The following is a 22,166-nucleotide window of genomic DNA, read 5'->3' as shown; positions in this document are numbered from 1 at the left end:
GTTAGAGTATTAATGATTGAAGAGCGATATCTATATTATCAAATTTATAAGCAACACTTTTATAAGCAAACAATATTTTATATATTTTTGTAGTCGTGTGGTATTGTAAAGCTAAAAATAACTCATTGCTTGATTACAAAGCATGTATTTGATTTATATATATGTATCGTGCAATAAACCAAAACTTTTTTTAAATGCTGTAGGGAAACAATCACCTTAGCTACAAGGTGTTTAGAGCTTTGGTAAAACGAAAAAAATGATACTTCTTTATTGAACTCACATTTATGTCTCTAGATCTGATATGAGAAACCCTTTGTCACAAAGCTGATTTACAGAAACTATAATCTTCTCAATGGATTTCAAGAACAGAACAACTCCATAGCAACGTTTGATAATATCCTACACCAAGTTATAACATGGCCATCAAATACAATTTCTCACATATATATGGGAATTAGACCACAATAATAACAATTTAAAGTGACATTATATAAATGGATGTGGGATGACTGGATGTGTGAATAAGGAAATGGGAATGGTTAAGTAGTGAACCAATAATCGTCATCTCGTCCAATCCGTCCACTGGAGTACATGTGGTATAATCTACTTGACTCGGTGTGTGGCTATAAACTTCGTCTTCTATGTAATAATATTCGTCTAATTTATGTTATGAAATCAATAATTCAATATCCATAATAAGTAATAATATTAGCTGTGTATCATTTTGTATTGTTCATGTTGGTTACGATTGAGTGTTATCAGAGTAATAATATAATGTTATGTTCTTCGTTATTAGAACATACATCATTACATAAAGTATAGATCGTGTATTATAAAGTAAATTATTTAATTTAAGGTGATTGTAAACCTACATTATTGTAAAAAAAGTTTTGTTTTATTGCACGGTACATACATATAACCCATATGCATACTTTATAGTCAAGTAATGAGTTATACAAACTACACAACGAAAACAAAAGAATAATACCCTTCACATTTACAGTTAGCAATTTTTTCGAACTTCCTGCATCATATACGTACTGTAATCAAATTGCATTAGATATTAATTCACATCCTTTGTACAAATTGAAATAAAACTAATAAACATTTGTTAGGCTGAAAAGGGACGAAATATGACTCAAAAGAAAACCACAATAATTTGAGTATACTGTACACGTTTTAATGATACATCAAATTTCTTTATGTATTGTGGTTTTCTTTCAACTTCAACGATCAAGAAATATATATACATTTAAGTTGATGCTAAAAGAAACTATTAAATTGAAACTGTTTGTCTTACTAGACATTGTTCCGTATCTTAAGGATACATTTTATACAAGCTGATAGAAATTTCACTTATATTCGTCTACAACCAAAGCCATTTTAAAATTTAAATTTCTATTGCAATCAAAAGGTTTTGAACTCTGTGAATTAGAACACCCCACCGTAAACGTAAAAATTGTTAAACATAATTAAAACACGCAAAAAATTAGGATTGTCAATGGTATTATATGCTGACGCACACCTGACTAATCTGCTTCAAAGCCTTAAGCAACAAAATTTATTTCCATGACTAATTTCTTCTATATGTGCATACTTCTATTCACTTTATATACTCCTATGATTTCATTGTGCTCCAAGTGTGTTGTGACCGGTTCTGTAAGTTTTGCATGTAAAAGTTTGAGTTTCGGTAAGTTATTCATACTATATGTATTAGTTAACAGGGAAGTCTCCAATCGAAAATCATTCAGTACAAAATCTCAGTACAGAGTCGTGAAAAAAGATATTAGAATTAATGTTTTGTTGCGTAAATAAACTCAAGAGCAAGGCATTCGTTCCAAATATTCGAGAAAGTGTTAGATAGTCCGACATCTCAGTACATTATTTCAGATATATCTATACAAAATAGAATAGATTTCTGAATTGAACTAAAATTGAAGTTGGATCACTAAAATATGTAGATCGATCTTTATTTGATTCATTGGGTAGCAATGGACAGTGGTACTAAATTTAGCTAGGATCTACAAGGCCATGAAAAATTGAAATATATGTTCAAAGTTGAAAAGCGATGGAGGAACAGTTCATTTACCACTGTATTAGGAGTATTATTAAATATTAACAACTTTCGTTGGAAAGATTTATTTGAAAACTGAATAAATAATGCCGTAACTGAATGCAAGAATTTACCTAATTTTATAATGGAATTATTAATATATTACTTGCAAGGATATATTAATAATTCCATTTCCGATAGCAGTAAGGTATAGAGGGAATCTATAAATTACAAAGTTAGTCTTAAAAAACGAACAACATTTGTGGGGAAAATTAATGTTAGTTTGTTAAGCTTTCTGAAAAAAAGTTATTTGCAAGTTTTTTCAGTATTTTTTACTTATTGATTTAATTTACTTGAATTAAAAATGATTCTTAAAATCTAAGTCGAATTTTTGAAATTTACAACTGAGACATTAATAATAACTGAAGACAGTACAGGTGAACAATCGACGCTAATAAATTAAAATCAGTCGCCTGATATGATACTAAATGTACTCAATCAGTCTGTACTTATGTATTGCGTAAAATCGCAAATAGTGTAGTATAACACTTGATTAAATTTATATATCCGAAGGCATTCAAAATTCAAACACACCATTTGCAATGTTCGAAGAGTAAAAAATCGATTCCGCAATTTGAAAATATCTGACAATATAAAATGTTTAACGATCTGTTACTGTTTAATATTTGACGACAGTGTTTGTACCATTCTTCAAATAGAAATGTCGATAGCATAGCAATGTCGATAGCATTCTTTACAATCAATAGAGCATCAAACCAATATATTAATTCCAAGAAAACAATTACCCATATTTATATTTATAAATATAGAATATTCTACGAAAAAACTGATTAACATTGAGTAAATATTCTGGGAAGGAATTTATTTTAAAGAATGCTCATCATTTCATGTGAAAAAATAAATCATAGTTAGAAACATAGTATAAAACAAGTGAAAACAAACAATTGACTCAGTTAATTGTTGAAATACCATGCATAGTCTGTGTTGATTTCTTTATCACATAACACAAAATTTTTTTCGTAGCATCATTATTTTTAAGCGTTACAAACTTGGGACTAAACTTAATATACTATGTATATTTCATATATACATGGTATAAAAATCAAATTGAATATATAAACAAATATTTCATATTTACACTCCAGCGTAAAAATATTTCCGGAAATTAAAGTTTGAAAATTATTATGGTTAATAGCTCATTTTGCCAATCCCAAAATCAAATCAAGTTCATAAAAAAATAACTTAAACAAAGTTTGATGGAGAACATCATGTTTTGACATCAGATTGGACCTAGTTCTCCGGGTTGTTTCAATAGTCAATTTAGATCATAAAAGGTAAGAGATAGAATAACACTTTAAATTAGAAATTTGATCCTCACAAAAAAAACTTACTATATTTTTTGAAACATTTTTTCAAAAGTCGTAAGCTTTCAGTCGTTAGCTAGATACAGAAAAAGGCAAAAATTGTCAAGCGCCATAGAAGACATTTTTCGTCAGTTGCATATCGGTGGCCACGAATTCTCTATTATTTGACTAAGGCTGGGACTAATTTTGATCAGAGATAGAAAAATATCCAATGAACAGTTCCTCTATTGCAGATCAAAAAAGTTAGAATTTATGCCAGCATCAACTTCAGAGTTGCTTGAGTATTCAAAGTTGATTTAAAAACAAAATTCGTCTGCTTTGTCAATTTGCTTCACTTTTATGAATTTGGTTATTATCGAATCAAGAATTTGTCGATTTAGATCCGACACAAGTACTTTGTTCCGGCTTGCTCATCAAAATGTTTCAAAACAAATTCCATTAGGACATCATTGATTTGATCAACAATTTTACACAGACGCTAGGACGATTTAAGCTATCATGTGACTAAATACAACCATAAAAATATTTCAAATAAAAATACTTCGATTATGAAACAACAATGTTCTTGATTTGAATCAGCATTTTTATTTTTTTTCTGTATTTGTAACTATTATCTACACATCCTTATTTATTATTCTGTAAAATATTTAGTTTTACATATAAGAAACTTTCATATATCTACTGAGACGTTAAAAGCATATTTATTATTCAAAAGAAAATATTAAGTAAGATGTAGCATAATATGTTGTTCAACTTTTCTAAAAGGGTTTCTTCTCATGTATAATATACATACCAGTAAAAAATGCTGACTTTTCTAAAAAAACATAAACCTTTACTGGCTGTCTAAATTAATAACAAATATAAACGAGACAGATTTTTATTTTAAATTGCAATTTATTTTTCTATGAATAACTAGATTGCTAGAAATTCTAATGTCATTATGCATCAACAGGTTAATTTTCATTGCAAGGAAATCACATTAATAAAAAATTTTAATTTTGCTTCATTGTTACTTCGGAAATGTATTTGCTTGAATTTTACCCTACGAAATTTATAAGGAGTACCTGATTTTGAAGTTCCAATTGTGACAAAAATTATTATTAATTTTTAATATAAGCTTCTTTTTCAATTTTTGGACATTTGCAAATTAAAAGTTTACAAAAGAACTGTTAAGAAATAAAGAACTGAAAAGAACGAAAACTGCCAATCAGAGGCTTGAAATAGTTTTCTAAATACAATTCTATTTTTCTAAATAAAATTAAACATTTTACATTCGATTTTCACTTCATATTTTAAAGTCAAAATATTTTTTGCCTCCAAAACTAAAGCGGCCATTTCTGTAAAATTCCGAAAAGTATCAAATGATGATGTGTTCTGAGAGATTTTCCCGGGTATGATTTTCAGGAAAACTTGATGGTACTATATTGCTCAACTATGTAAGAATTTTGCCGTCATAATTTTAAAATGCAAAGAAACTTGATTATTTGACATAAATTAGTTATAAACGTTGTTTTACTTCACCCGGTTATTACAGTCATCAGTTACCGTAGTACATCTTTGAACTCTATGATGCTATTGAACACTCACCTGAAATGAAAAAAAAAAAATATTAGTTTTCAATAGAACCATAATTGTCTGTTTTATAATTTAAAAAGTGATTTTTCCTTCTTTTAGTGAATACTTTTGATGAATTTGAAAATTTAATATATTAGCTTCAATGTAAATAATCAACTTTTTATTAATACTTCTGAAAATCATGAGATATAGAACGAATGAAAAAGGTATATGCATATACTTGTGTTTTTCATCTATATTTTATTATCTAAGTTATAAATTTTTTATATCGTAAGAACTCTCTATTTTGAGTTAAATTTTTATGCTCTGTATATATGAAATACGAATCACGGTTTACTAATTCTAGTCCCAATAGTCCCAAAGGTTAATGTAATAATTTTTGACAACAAGAAATTTTGCTAAATAATTATATAAAACGTTAAAATAATTGTTATACCCTGTATATTTGAAACATATAGAAAGATACACTAATTATAGTCCCAAGTTTTTCAAGCTTAGAACTATTGAAGATACAAACATAATTTTGGTATAGGTGTTCATAAAATTACCCCTAAAAAGCATTTTTTAGTTTGTCCGCCCGTCCGCTTATCTGTCTGTCAGTACGATAACTCAAAAACGTACAAAGTTATCGAACTGAACTTTTAATAGCGTGTTCGGGACGTAAAAAGTCGGTTTGAGTTCGTAAATGAGCAGCTTAGGTTAACTGGAACTTGGGTCCGTAGAACCCATCTTGGAAACCGTAAGAGACAGTACAAGAGTTTAAAAGTAAAAGTTGTTCTTTAGAAAAAAATTAACAACGTTATTTCAAAAATTTCAGCAATTTTACTTTTACTAAAATAAAGTGTGATATTATAATAAATTTTGTGTGTGTCGTGTATTGTAAATATAAATCGATAGCTAATTTTAACGTGACGTAGACAGACTATAATGGATGACTTCAGATTCTATGTGAAGTGTAATCAGGACAAATCAGAACGAGTAGAACTTGTGACAAACCCAACATTTTCTTTTATTAAATTTAATATTCATAAATCAAAATTGATACAGCCCACATTTAAAACCACAAACCACACTTTTGTAAGCATTGGTTGTAAATATAATATTTCAATCAGACAACAAGCAAAATGAAATAAAGCTGAGTAAGCAAACTTCGAGGTAATCATCCCTTATAGTTGTAGCATAGAGTACGTAAGTATATAAATGTATTTATATATATTATATATGTATAGAATAGACCTTCGATATAATGCTCATTTCATCCAACGTCCGTTTCTATGTCTGGCTTCCTGTTCATAGAAATATACAGAATATACACCCAACTTGTGTGCAATTGTAACTGTTGACGACGTTGTCGTTATGAAACGGCAGTATTCGTACAGTCGTAAAATAGTCGTTATAGACATGAAGACTGGCATAGTTTTCGTTAAATATTGAAAGCAATATCATATCACAGTTTCTGTTCTGATCAAATATAGCGATTTTAATTACGGCAGCAAAATAGCCCATAAAAAACCATCGAAGAGATGACAAAAACTAAATATATGCATACGAGTTAGCCAGCTATTCATCAAGACAAGGTTGGTCAACCAAGTCCAAGTTATATATGAAAAAATGACTGTGTAACTTATTTACAAAAGTCGAGGATTGTCGCAGGATTATTAACATTGTCGAATAAATTTTAAAATCCAATTATCTAGGCTAGTACTTTGATCAGCATGAAAATAGCCTGAGATCCAATGTAAGTATTCATCCAAAACTCCAGATAATATTTTCTTTAAATTGAGAAAACATTTCTTGAGTCAAGAAATTCAATTTTTTGGTGCGAAAAATTTCAACACAATTTCGACCACTTTCAAAAGAACATGTTTGCAGACAAGCACTAACGGTATTTCACGAACTGTGTGTAAAATATTCCTCGCTCGTAGATTCCTATCATCCTATATATTATAATACTATTATTGCCAACCTCCTCCTTGTGTTGTCGTCGTTGTGACGTTGTCAGTTGTTATTACCAACAAACCCATCACACGACTGTTGTTACAAACATACACACATACAAACAAAACATATAATATGTGTTAGAACTGGAAAATAGAACAGATGAACAGTTTCAAACAAAAATAGTGGTAGTAAATTATTATAGCGTGTATATTATTTTCATGAAAAAGTTGTTTCATCCGGCATATAATATGTGTAGCATATATTCTCTACATGACAAGATATGATATATAGTATGGGACAGAGAAGAGTGCGATTTTGAAAATGCTGTAAAACAAAAACACATTAATATATCTTTGTATATATTAAATAATAAATACCGGATGCTCGTACTTTTTTTCTCAAAAAACAGATTGGCGAGAGATTTTCCGAAAATAAAAATAATTGTTAACATTAAAACTTCGGTTATTTTTGTAATACAAGTTGTTAAATATAAAATTCCCCTAGAAAAGTAAATTTAATTTTAAATAAAACCTTTTAAAGTTAACACAATATAATGCAATAAGATATTTTCAAAAATATTCTTTGATTATTCAATCTAGAAACATATTAAATTTAATAAAAAAGAGTGGCGTACTCAAATTTTATAATTATAATCTGTATTTTCATAGCCACCCCGTATATTGTGAAATAAAACCAAGAGTACTTGTTTTTACTCACTGTCAGTTGAAATCATACACATCCAACAACAAGTAATCAACAAATATCATTTGTAAAATTTAAAAAAAATATAATATTTAATATGTCATTTTACAAATGTTTTTCATGTATATGGAAACCATTGTTGTGTATGTTCGGTTGAGTGTGGTGTACAGTGATTCAGGAGGCAGTAATATATTTATCGATTTTCATACTTTCAATTCACAAAAACTAACACATTGTTTATTTTTTGATAAGGAACATTTTTAACATTTAAACTTTTGTTCTATCTCTAACGGTTTACAAAATGGATCCTACGGACCCAAGACCCAATTGACCTATGATGCTCATTTACGAACTCGACCTCACTTTTTACGTCCTGGGTACGCTGTAAAAATTTCAGCTCGATATCTTTTTTCGTTTTTGAGTTATCGTGTCCACAGTCGGACGGACGGACGGGCATCCGGAAATGGACTAATTAGGTGATTCTATGAACACCTATAGCAAAATTTACTACTAGATTCTATTGGCTACAAAAACTTTACGATTAATGCCTCAAAAAAATATGCCAAAAAACAATACGAAAGACAAAATGAAAAATGTATCTAAAAAACTTTTCAGATTTTTTGTCCCAACTTATCTAATGTTTTTTTTATACAAATAATCAAGTAAACATTTCTTAAACGGAACCCTTGAAATCATACATTTAAAACAAATGTCAAATCCGTTAAAAAAAATAATTTTTTTAATGAAAAATGTTTGCAAGTGAAATTATTAACTGATATTACGTTCATACGTTGAAGAAATTAATTTCAATTTACAACATTTTATATTAAATATTTGATGTATGTTTTAATTAGTTTAAAAAAAAAAAAAGTGTGATACTTGAAAAAAAGCTCGATTTACCTGCGAAAACAATGGAGATAGAAATACCTGATATGCATTTTAATAAAAATGAATACGTAGAAACTGTTTCAGGAAACAAGATATCCCGACAAACTGTTTTATGTGGTTCACAAAATATTATACTAAGTGGTAAAGTAATCGTTCATGACGATGTTATAATTCGTGGCGATATAACAAATATTGTAACCGGTCGATACTGTATTATCGGTAGAAATTCTGTGTTACGTGGACTGGGAATGTTTCAATTACAAATTGGCTGTCATGTTTACATTGGAGCGGATTCAATAGTAAATGGTGCTTTTGTCGGTTCGTATGTGTATATTGGAAATAATGTGATTATTGGTCAACGATGTATCCTTAAGAATTGTTCTATGATAGCTGATAATACTGTCTTAGCACCTGAAACAACTGTGCAACCATATATGCGATACGAAGGTTCACCTGCAAAATGTGTTGGAGAATTGTCAGAATGTATGGTAGATTCTATGATTGAATTTACTAAAAATTATTATGAACATTTTACAGCTGCTAAAAGTGACGTAAATGCAGATTGATCAAAATTAGAAAATAAGTAGTGGATTAGGTATAACTTAAAACGCTGAAAGATTGTTTAAGGTTATTAAGTGTTTTTCGAGTATTTAACCTTTTCTTTCGCGTGGAAGATGAAGATCGAAGTGAGAAACGTAACGTGGATTACTTTAATATGAAACATTTTTTTTATAAAGACATTGTTTTTTTATAAAGAGAATTTTCTTAAATGTTCTTTTTTTTCTAAAATGAGTAGTTTATATCAACTCCAAATCAATCAACGGTTGTGGAATATTTACAAAACAACTTTTTCTACAATTCATTCCATTTTTGATTAACTGAAACATCGCAACGTAAGTAGCTCGCTATTCGTTATGCTAACAGTAATTTTAGGCTAGAATCGTATGGACCAAATTTTAAAGAGTTTATTCTGTTTTTATACCATGTATATATGAAATATATCAAGGTACACTAAGTTTATTCCCAAGTTTGAAACCAAATCACCTAATTGGTCCATTTTCGGTTGTCTGTCCGTCTGTTTGTTCGTCTGTCTGTCAACACGATAACTCAAAAACGAAAAGAGATATCAAGCTGAATAGCATGCTCAGGATGTAAAAAGTGAGGTCAAGTTTGTAAATGAGCACCTCAGATCAACTGGGTCTTGAGTCCGTAGAACCAAATCTTGTAAACCGTTAGAGATAGAACAAAAGTTTAAATGTAAAAATATTCATTATAAAAAAATAAACCACTTTTGTTTGAAACATTTTTTCGTAAATATCACAGTCATAAATACTCGTGAGGGCGAAAATTAGACGCAAATTGTATAATTATGTATTTTATGGGTATTTCAGTTATGTATGTGTGACATGTTTGTATGTGTAATGTGATAGAGTAATCAACACTGTATTCATGGTATTTCAACAGTTAACTCAGTCAACTGTTTGTTTACATTAATTTTGTTTAGAATACAAGATTTTGTTGCTGAATCCGCCATCCTAGTTATACGAATGCGGCATTATCCACCCAATATAATAAAACTGATAAACCAAAACAAAATGTTATCATATAAGCTTTAAAATTATTGATCAATAAAATACATTTTATCAATTTCCTTTTATATGATCACAAAAACAATGCAATTAAATAACAGCATTAATTTATAGTAGTTCTAAAGTACTTAGTACTTAATTATAAATTGTTTCCATCACATGTTTAATAGATTCAATGCTATTGGTTTTGATGATAAGATCTAGGTAAGTACCAATCATATTATTTATTAACTTCATATTAGTGCTATTGGCTATAATATTCATTAAACAGAGTGTTTCGTAATAAAAGTCGAGCGTACCTACCCTTCTTTACAAAGTTCCCAAAGGTGTTTGATTATTATAAACTTCGTATGTTAATAATGAAAAATATAAGATTTCTATTATTTGCATATTTATAGCACAGTTTGTTCGTATCGGATTTTTCAGCTAAGAGATGGTTTATCTAGCGTTTTTAATAACGTCACACCAAGTAAAATTCCTACCACGCAAGTTTTTATCTAACCTCCCGCCAAACGGTTGTTTTACATATTCATTGGTTTCCAGGGGTGGGTTACATTAATAGAAATTAAGGGTAAAAAAATAATTTCGATTTATAACTGGGTTTCTTGACTGGTGTTAAGAATAATGCAACCAATGATATTTTGAAGATAAAAATGTTTTTAAATAATCAAACGAAAATTTCGTGCAAAATTTTAGTTTTAAGTCAAACCACGTGAAATAGCATTACTGTTCATACGTAATCCTCGGTCTTTTTTCACATACTTCTAGCCGAGAACCTGAATTAATTTCAATTCAACGCCGTTTCAAATTTTCCTTGTTTTCAATGTCTTCCATTGTTCAAAAAGCTACCTACATTTAGCATAATATGAGAAAATTTTAGGAAGGTATAAGTTTTGAAAATTAACATGTAAATTTTGAGTGAATGAGACTTAAAAGTGGGACTGAATTTGTTTCTTGGTACAGCCTGTAACAAATTCTATAGGATGTGATATATAATAAATATAGTTGCAATAACATTATTATTGCATAGCTTACAGTAGGGTTGTAACATAATATACATATTTCATTTATATTATAAAATCAAATTTGAATTTAATGAGACGTTTCCATCAAAGGCAATTAACAGCAAGCACATCGATGATAATGGTGGGTAAATATGATAATAGATAGACTTTACTCGTCTAGCTATATTCTGTTAGGAACAAATATAACACACATTCCTATGAAAGTGTATGTGTTGAACTACTTATTACATACTATCAAGTGTTACTTCTTCGATATTAGTTATTAGTAACCAAGTTATATAAACCCAAGTCTTGTCCGTTGTTTGAGACAGCCAATCAATTTGAATTTATAATTTACTTTGACAAGTTATACAGAGTGAAGCAAACAAATAGTTCCACTCAAGAACGTGGGATACTATCAAATGTTTTTAAACAGAGGAGAAACATGATTTCTTAAAGTAGTTTCTCAAAAAGTGAACTATCATGATGAACTTGGGAAAATTAAACTAAAATTAAGAGTAAAATTTTACGATATATAACATGGTTTTTGAAATATTGATGCCTGAAGATTTAGAGAAAATCATTTATTGAAGAAATAACACACAAATGGATGCAATTTCATGACATTAAATGTATTTTATGGAAAAACGAATGCCGCTTGCTAAAATTTTTTTTATAGTAAAATATTTGTGATGCTATTAACTAATGAATATTTTTCAAATTATTCTGAAGAAAATTAGCTTTTAACAGCCTTTTTACCTACTTATAAAGGGAATTAATAAGAATGCATATACATGATTCAAAGATTTTTCTAAGAAAACAAAACGGGATTTTTTCTCCTTCCGAAGGAACGTCCTTAATATAAAAAAAAACAATTTGAGTGTCGTTTTTCTATAATAGAAGGTATTTCTCGTCCTTATCTACTAAAAGTCATAATTTTTATCAATGACATGACAAATCTTGCAGTTAGAAGTACAATAATTTGTTGATAGCCCTGAATTTTTCCCTATATTTTGAAACGTAAAAGCTCTTTAACCCCCGAACTAAAAATAGGGGTGTTATAAGTTTGATCGCTATGTGTGTGTGTCTGGCTATATGTCTGTCTGTGGCATCGTAGCGCCTAAACGGATAAACCAATTTTGATTTTCTTGTTTGGTTTGAGAGGTAATTAAATGGAATGTGTTCTTAGCTATGTTTGAAGTACAAGCTTAGGGATCCGTATCCGAAAAAACTAAAAAATTGGCGGTGATCTTCAAAATCGGTTCAGTTTAGAAAAAGCTTTAGACAATAGGAAATTTAATGGGGAGTGTTCGAAGATTGATTTCAAGTACGAGTTTAGATTTTCATACCCAAAAAAATTTCCCGAGGGTTTATTAAATTTTGTAAATTTTACTTGTCAATAACATAAACATATGTAAATTTCTTCATGATTAACAAGTTCACTCACAGATCACATGAGTGGCAATTTTAGCGCAAGCCTTTTTCCACATCAAGAAGATTTAACGCCTGTTCGTTGGAATTAAAAAGATTTTAATAGCGCTGTAAAGTACGTTGAAATTGACATCCAATTGAATAATTTTATTGAAATTGACTTCGATCTAAGAATGATTGTTGCATGTTTTTCTCAGGTTCACACTGTATTTTTAATCTCTTCGTACAGTATCTCCAAGCTAATAATTTTATTGATAGATTAAATTTATATACATGGAGAATTCATGCATTGAATCATAAACTTTCTGCACAACAAAACAAGCTATTTAACTAAAATATTATATTTGTAATTTCAAAACTTCAAAGTTTAAACACTTTCAAAATGAACCAAAAGGCGGCCGCAAACTTTCCAGTGCATTTGTTATATTGAAGAAAGCCATATTTACGTTTCTAAAGAATAAGCACCATGGTTATAATAAAGTTTTTAAGGAAAAAGCTACATGCTGAGCTTCTCATGCATTTTTCACTCAATATTTGGTGTTTTATTTTTACATTTTTATAAACATTCTACATTTTACGTTCAAACGAAATGAAAAAAAAATCTTTGTTGAAAATTTTGATGAAAAACAATATCATGTTGGTGTTATTGACCAAACATAGATGATGTAATTTATGTTGTGATGTAATTTGTACTTACAGTCAACATGGGGTTCAAAAGTTCATTATCAACAGTTAAAAATGGTGTGTGAGAAAACACTTTGATTTCCCAATGCTACAGTTTCATTTATTTTCACCTTCCTTAATACTAAAATAACAGTTAAACTCTCTATGGAAATCAAGGAAAATTCTCATAATTTACATTGAAACTACCATTGTACTGGTGTTATAACAACACTTTGGTGACTTTTATTTCTGTAATATGTGCAGCACATAACACACTGAGTGAAAATCATTCGTTACATAAAAATAACCATTGTTGTATATTATACCGAGTAAAAGTTGAAACTCGTTGAAATAAATCACCCGTACTGAGTATAACTTTGACTTAATACTTTATAAGACATTCGATAAAATATCTTGTAGAGGAATAAATTGCAGTATTAAAATGGGGAATTTGGAAAAGTTATTTTGTCTTCAATTTCGATTAAAATCATTTATTATTATTATTTTGACTAAAAAAATTAAAAATGGTACCTTTGGTAATTGGGGAAATATTTTCAAAGATATCCTCTAGAATCATGTACCGAAGAGAGATATGCCGGACCAATTTCTTAAATCGTTACGTCCGAAACTTGTCGATCAATCACAAAATCAATTAGATTTGCATATCTTTGAATTTTTTAGGTTAATAAATAATGGAAATAATGGCTTTTCGTAAAGAATTTTACAAGATATTTACAACCAATTCTTTTTTATGCGTCAAAAACCCAATTTTTCGACTTTTTGAAACATGCCTCCATTTTTCAAGTATCCCTTGAAGAAAATTTCAAAAAATCGGGAAAATTATTATATCCTCTTTTGCATAAAATTTTTTTAGGGTAGTCATGATTCAAAAAACACAAAATCGAGCCAATTGGAGTTGGAGTTAATATGGGCTAAAGCATAATTTACCACGTAGAAATGAAAATCAGATAGAGCTCACAAGCTGGTATTGATTATTATGAACTGTGTTACCAAATCACTACAATAGAAAGAGTTAGTATCGAAGGCATCTGCCATAGGAATTCCGACATGCACGATTGCAAAACGTTCGGACAATATAAACTTTACTTAATGTACTGGGTTTGTAGTACATTGTTAAAAACATCATTTTGGTTTATTGGGACAATTCACATATGGTGAAAAGAAATTTAGCAGGTACACAAATGGAAAGCAATAAATGAAAATAGTTTTTATTTTATGGTAGTGAAAATTGCTAAGAAAATTTTATGTAACGTGAAGATTCTATTAGGCACTTAAAAGTGAACATTTATTTATGTAGTTGTAAGAAAATTACTTTCATATAATCACGACCGTTGACGCTCGTGCATAATAGATTTTATTCACAACATGCAAAACTTAAATAATATGTAAACAAGGTCGGAATTGTTTATAACGAGAAAAGTTTGATTTTCACAACATGCCATCATCGTATATTTAAAAAATAGTCAAAATGGATGTTTCCAGTGAAATCTTAAAATCCTTGATATCAACTATAAACTAATTTTGACTTATGCGAAGGAATTACATACGAAAAAATCAAAAAGGATTTAAGAGTGATAAAATTGGGTTTCCCAAAATTACAAATACATTACCTTCACTTTGCACATAGAAGTAAAATTTCGATTCCAATTTTTTCATTAAAAAAATTAAACGGCCTTGAATTAATCTTGAACTTACCATTTAAAACTATTAAAACAATTGAAGATCAATCAATAAACCTATCCGAGTATATTTTTAAGATCTAAGCGCTAATCAAAAAATGATTTTTTCATTTGGTCATCCAGCTGAACATTTTCGTTTCGTTTTTGAAAAGATTATGAACCGATGATAGAATGCGTTGATATAATTTATTTTACAGCTGATTCCTTTTGTTTTTTAAAAAGGATTGATTTTCCTGTGTTGTTGATAATTTTAATTTTCTGATAAGTGTTTTTCTTCGTATAAGATAAGTTATTAAATATATCGTGTACTTTTTACTTTTGCGAGCCGATAGATAGAGTCTTCCTTAGTAGAGTAGTCCAATAATGTGCGCTAGTTTGGCTCCAATGATTTGTATGCCTTTTCAAATAGGCAGATTCAGGCGACTTTTGGGCAAAATCTAATAATACGAGAATCAAGTGGCTAACGGGAAGTGTTTCTCAAAGTGGAAGATCACGCCCCCTTGTGGGCAGTAGAGACTTACAGTAGGGCGGTAAGGCTTATTTGTAATATAATATTAATATATTTGCACACAAAACATAAAATATCGGGTAAAAATTATTTATAGATGGCGCTGAAAAATAATTAATCTCAAAGTGGGCGGTACATGAAAAAACTTTGAGAACCTCTGGGCTAAAAAGTATTCATCCGCAAGAGAGAAAGCTCATGTAATGTTATGAGGTGCTGAGTCAGCATAAAAATTCAGTTAAATTATTTATTAGGGCTTGATTTGTTGCTGTGAGGCGTAAATTAGAGGCGTAATTTAAATGATTCCGAAATTTCACTGTATGATAGACGAAGTAATTAAAATGCAACATATTTTATGTAAATACCGCGAATTTTTGTTTGTACCTAAAAAATATTTTCAATAAAATGTCATCATAAAAGAAAAATTTCCTTGACTCTTATAACATTCATTTTTTGTATTAAAACAATCATTCCGGTACAAATCTCTTTGGCTCCCTTTAAAACGCGTACATTTATAATTAAAACGTAGAATCATTTAATAATTCACCTTTTACCAATATGCAAATTCAAGTAGACAGAAACAATAAAAATTATATTCAGAGATGAAACCCTAAAAATAAATGTCATATTTAAAAGTTATGGTACGTGACTCAAATACCTTAAAATTAAATCAATAATTAATTATACGCACATTTTGAAAAGAAAGAAATGGAAACCCTCATTTAACAGATTAATTACATTACCGACCGTATACCCATGAAATAAAATTTTTTTACCTAGATATTATAATTTAAAACATTTTTATTTTGGAATTTAAAAAAGTGAAAAATGAAGAATACAATAAATGGAAAAATATAAAAACCTCATACACTCATTTCTAAATTACTTCTCACGGAAAAAAATTATTTTAAAGAACTTTTTCATGTTTAATTAAAACAAAAAAAAAAAGTACCTTTACCTTTTTTTTAGTATTTGTAAGATATATATTGCATTATTTAAAAATATAAAATTACGATTTTCATTTTTTGTCACAGATTAATTCTGCTACAAAGAATACAAATATCAAAGAATAATGAGCAGGAGACATAACACAGTATGATGATGATAATAATAATTCATTTGTCCTTTTTCCCAAGGCGTGTAAGTATGTATGGCAGTAAGTACACTGTAGTGCAGGCGAGTTATTTTAACTCGACGTCACCATTGTTATAACATTATTTTGTGTCATAAACTTTATTGTGGGTCTTTTTGTCCAAGTCCGCATTGCTTATAGAGGAGGAAGCGAGACGGGTATACGACTCTTCAACTTATCTCAGTTTCTCTAATAGTAATGAGACAGGTAGAAAAAAGAATGTCGTCTCTCTGTCTTACTCGTATTTTAGGTTGTCACTGGTTAGGTTGTCGCTGTCTTACTCGTATGGTTAGGTTAGGAGTCCGAGGGACTTCTGTAAGTCACGTTTTCCCATGCCTGTCTGTCACATTTTGACACTACAGTGTAGTGTCAAAATGTGACATTTAGTTCTAAAAAATTGGTGATAACCATAATGACAACCATGATTAATACGTACTTGTACTTCAAGTGTGGCATTCTTTTGGTGAGTCTACCAAAATTCTCTTTACGACTTTTTTCGAAGGTGCTACGTTTTCAAATCAGCATGATAACGTCATTTTTAAGTTATCGGTCTGAAATTGTCGGGCACTACGACCACTTGAGAGCTATTATGATCAAAGATTTTGCAAAAGAATACTGATAGGTCATTTCTTGCATCCAAATAAAGATAATTCTGGTAAAAAAACACATTTCTCTTTGTTATTAATAATTTAATTTAATTCGGCATAAATACTGCACCGATGAGCTTGTCTATCACCTCAAACATGCCGTCCGTATTTTGCCGTGAGGATTTGTCGGCCATGACGTTTCATCATCATGCTCATAAGAGAGAGAGAGAGAAAGTTTCGTAGACTCGCCCAAAGGATGCCACTCACGAAAAAACAACTCACAAAGTTCCACCTGGAGAATGTTTTGATCCGATCTCATGTCAAAGCGGAAAACACCACCAGCTTTTTTAAATGAAATATTGCTTATCTTATGAATCAGCTGAATACCTACTTAGACTGCTCTCGTTAGATCGTGTTAGCATTCTGTTAGTGTAGCTCAAAATATTTGATCAGACGTGTACTCACATACACTCACCAACAGCAGTATAAAATAAAAGAATGAGTGAGTGAATGGTTTGATGACTATGATGATTATGATGGTTGAGTATTAAGTGAGAATTATATAAATGTGTATTCATGTATAATAACACACAGTACTATATAAATAATTATCTTGAATATCCTCTGTTATTAGTCTTCTTGTATGTTAAAAACTATAGACCCGCAAACGAACAAATATTTGGCATAATATTATGTCCCCGGAAAACTAATGTCTCTTTTTGATCTTATAACCACCACCATATCTTGTGTATTGCAAGAGTCAAACCATTTTACTTTTGCAGCAATTATTTTATCATCACGGTTTCGATGCCTATTATACAGTCGATGGTTTTCCGGATACTGAAAAGCCTTACACGGCTTTTATGACTTTTCAGTAAATTGAAAGCAATTGAATTTAAAGTAAAACTTTTTCATGTCTTGTTCTGTTATTAATTAATCAACTTAATTTTCAACGGGTTTTCTGTCTAGTATTATATTATATATAAATATAATTTTTTTATTATTATATATACTGTGTAGTGGAATTGTTTAAAAAATTAATTAGAATATCATTATATTTATAATTTTCGCTTACAGATTATAATAAAAAGCGTAAAATATTAATAATAAAATTTTTTTATATACTGTGTCACAGAAGTAACATTTTTCTAAACACTCAATTATAAAGTTGTCAAAGTAAAAAACAACTGAAGCATGCTGTACCAAATAATGAGTTCAAAAGAATTGTTAAATAAATGATTAAAGAGCCAATTTTTTCATTTCAATAAATTCACTGGTTCATGAAGAAAGAAAAGTGAAAAAATATTACAATATGGATGATATTACAAGATGGCTAAAATATTTAAGCAGGTGACCCATAAGACTTAGTATTTATGTCAAAGAATCAAAGAAGTTGTATATAAGATAGAGGCTTAAAAGCATAGGAAACGAAATAAGTAAATTTTTGATCGTTAAAAAAGGGAGCGAAAAAGGGATCGTCTTCCCTCGTTGTCTTTCAGCCTGACAAAGCTTTCGTTGTATCTCTTTCTAATATTGGAACATAAATTTCATTGAATGCGCACTGCACTCTATATTTATAATCTCTTTGATAATAAATATTAAAAAGAATAAATTATTTAAAATTTTTGATAACCTCAAAATATTTTGCTAGGTTGCGGAAATTTATTTCATCAATTAAGTAAATAGTGAAGAAAACCTCGTGAATAGTTTGAGATGGCTATTTTCAACAAAATATTTTCCATTAAAGTCTTAAATAAACCCGCATTTGAACGGAAACCTTTACAATGACCGCTTCTGTGTAATAATTTAAAACGAAATTGATCACATTTGATGTGGTTTTATGTATTCAAAAATGAATGCATTCTGCTATAACCAAGAAGCAAGCAATGATGGTACATCATATCAAGTTAAAATATAGACAGATACTAGCTATACTCACTTGATCAAATTGAACATTTTAATTGAATTTGAAAATGGTATTTAGGTTTGTGTCACCCGCAGAATCACTTTACAAACTTACATTAACACACTCTAATATTAAATTTATTAAAGATACTCGTTGAAACTATTTGCAAAATCAAACCTGAAAAAATATTAAGGTTCTCGAGAATATTTTTTAGTATACCTTGACATATTTCATATATACATGGTATAAAAATAATATTCAAAATCCAGTTTTAAAATAAATTTTTTCGTAACCTTTACCAGCTCTTATTTCGAATAATTTTTCAATGATTTACTTTGAAGATCTTTCTTGTAAATAAATACCGTATCTATTCGCTTTTATCACCCAATTTAATTTGCTCAAGTATTCTCTGGAATAAGTAATGCCACGCGATATAAGAAAAGATAATAAACGATACGAAAATAAGAACTCTAAGTTTCGAAATGTATTCGAGCGACACATATTTGTTCTTTTTTCAATCTCTCTTCGTTGCATCTGTGGCTGGCTGGCTATGTTCGACCGACGAACCTTTATTTATAAACGTGCCATTCTTTCTAAGGAAATGTTTAATGAGGCCACAGACTTAATGTATCTTCAATAACAAACGAGCACCTGTTGGTAGGATCAGTCGCGTTTGTTCGTAATATAATACTTCATAGTCTACTTTCTGATCGGTGGCGTTCCCAAAATATTGTATCGCATGCTATAAATGGTATGAATGTCATTCAGTCCAATATCTGAGGACAAAATTGTGTAATCGGTACACTGTTTTAATGGATTCCCGATGCTATTTACTGGACATAGGACAAACATGATAAATATATAAACAAACACAAGTAGTTCAATTAATAATTTCATCTATAATGGTAGCGCTGTTATGCAATTCTATGATATTATGATGATATTTCATCGATGACTCTTCTACGTAATGACACTACTTTGGTAAACACATACAAAGAACATACCGAGCATCATTGTCGGTGTGAAGTATTGAATGGTGTTCGTGATAGATTTATGGGAGTATTCAATGTACGATTCTGTTTTTGATTTACAAACGTCGTAAAATGAAATCTTATGAAAAATTATTGTTTTATGTGTTGTGTCCACAAACTTAACAAAGTTCAGTTTATGGTGTAAATCAAACTTCTTGAAAATGAAGTTTTGCCCATGTAAATCAAACTTCTTGAAAATGAAGTTTTGCCCATGATACTCGCTGACATTATAACTTTCTATGGGTACAATCATTAAATTAACCAGATTTTTATAATTTTTGGATCAAAACTACCCAATCCACCAAGTTTCATCAAATTCCAAAACCAAAAATTTTTTGCGTTTTTCTCGATTTTTTCAAAGGGGTACAAAAAAATTTCATAAAATCGAAATATTTTTTTATCTTCAATTTTGATAAAACTCAGTATATAAGGTAATTTTGACCCAAAAAATACAAAAATCGGATGCATTTGCAGAAACTCTGCATCCAATCATTAAATTAACCTGATTTTTACACTTTTTGGATCATACTTCATTCTTACATACATACAATACATTGCAAGTTAAATAAAGGCTTGTAAAAATAGATTTTTTAAATAACATTCAAGAAAAGAAAGTGAAATAATTTGGAAATCTAAGTATAATCTTAAATAACGTAATAATATTTGGTCCTTCGAGCCGGATAAATGAATTAACCTAGATACTTTACAATTGATATTGTACAATGCAATCAAAATATACATTCAATACTACGTTATATCAATTTTCTTCCTAATTTTACATAGAATATTTAAGTTTTTTTACTAATAAATTGGAATCGTAAAAAAACAAATTTTAATCAATGAATATTCATTTCATGATTGCAATCAGTTGTACCAACATATATTTGGATGAATTCAACCACTACTACTTTAGTGAATGAATTCATTCGAATGATAAATACATATACATTCTTTTTTAATAAAAAAATTCGACAAAGTATATTGTTACTAATTTTTCAATTCGACTGTAACCAATGAACACACACACACACAATCTCTCAAATATTCTCGAATATTCAGCTACTATACTACTTAACAAATAAATTGATTCCCATATTTTTTTTTTATTTTACAATGCGAAGAATATTATTTTTGAATTGACATTCGGTGTTTTACTATACGATGACGGTTTAATAAAGCAGCTTTATATGTATTCAATGAAGTACACATACTTTACAAAGTGTATCAAATATGTGAAGCTTAATTCATAAATGGGTGAAAATCTCATTCCTAAATGGATGTAGTTTACAGCAGGTCGAATGAGGTAGGTTAAGAGGAAATGGGATATCCAAAGAAATCGAGATTCACCTGGTTAGATGTAAATAGCAGAAGAAAACTTATTCCGACTGGAACAAAGGACCATGATCAGCTGAATAAATCTATTTGTCCCTTGGAAGTAGTAATCTCTTACTTGAAGAAATGGAACTCCAAACAAAATTCTTGAACGAGCTTATCACTGATGTCGGAGTTGTTAATGGTTCACTTGATTATCAAATCAATTCTTTTACGTTCGAACTACAACCACGGGAAAACGTTACTCTAGTTGAGGTTTGAAGATGCAAATTATGATCTGATGAGAGGTGTGAAAGAACCATAGAAGGCAAAGAAAGCTTACTAAAGTTCCATGGCTTATCTTAAAAAAGTGATATCAAATTAAAGAGGTGGTCGGTCTTAAAATCCTGATCAATATTAAATACCAAATTTTGTTTTGATATAGAATGCCAATCTCTGCATCACACATCAATTGGATACCATATTAAAAGGTAGAATTGCTTCAAAGCATTGCTCTTACCTTGTGTAGAAGAATTTGTGCAAGTTATCATCTAATACCATCAAATCAATGGATAATTTTTGTACACGCTGTACAAAAATTCATATATTGAGATACGACGGAGTACAATAATTTATCAGAGTTTTAATTTAATTTAAAACTTTCCTCAGAGGTATTTGGCAGTGTTACTACGTACTGTATATTTCACATTCTATGAAATAGGTAGATGTTTATTCATTCCATATCCATCATTCACAAATTGTC

General features: G+C 29.5%; 2 protein-coding genes across 2 annotated transcripts in view; one reads left to right on the top strand and one right to left on the bottom strand.

The window, feature by feature from the left end:
- The window catches only part of LOC123298643 (neurobeachin), an 865,329-nt gene that overhangs the window by 513,499 nt on the left and 329,664 nt on the right, over positions 1 to 22,166 (bottom strand). The gene's annotated exons all lie outside the window — the stretch shown is intronic.
- LOC123297611 (dynactin subunit 5-like) lies at positions 8,495 to 9,110 on the top strand. The gene has a single exon (XM_044879353.1). The coding sequence runs from the start codon at positions 8,568 to 8,570 to the stop codon at positions 9,108 to 9,110; it is 543 nt and encodes a 180-aa protein (XP_044735288.1). The 5' UTR covers positions 8,495 to 8,567.

The sequence above is a fragment of the Chrysoperla carnea genome, chromosome 4 (assembly GCF_905475395.1).
Source record: "Chrysoperla carnea chromosome 4, inChrCarn1.1, whole genome shotgun sequence".
Taxonomy (NCBI): Eukaryota; Metazoa; Arthropoda; class Insecta; order Neuroptera; family Chrysopidae; genus Chrysoperla; species Chrysoperla carnea.
Note: the sequence above shows the minus strand (reverse complement) of the source record. Positions and strands in the feature narration are given on the sequence as shown.

Coding starts and splice junctions, on each gene's coding strand:
- LOC123297611 (XM_044879353.1), top strand. CDS start 8,568: ATGGAGATAGAAATACCTGATATGCATTTTAATAAAAATGAATACGTA.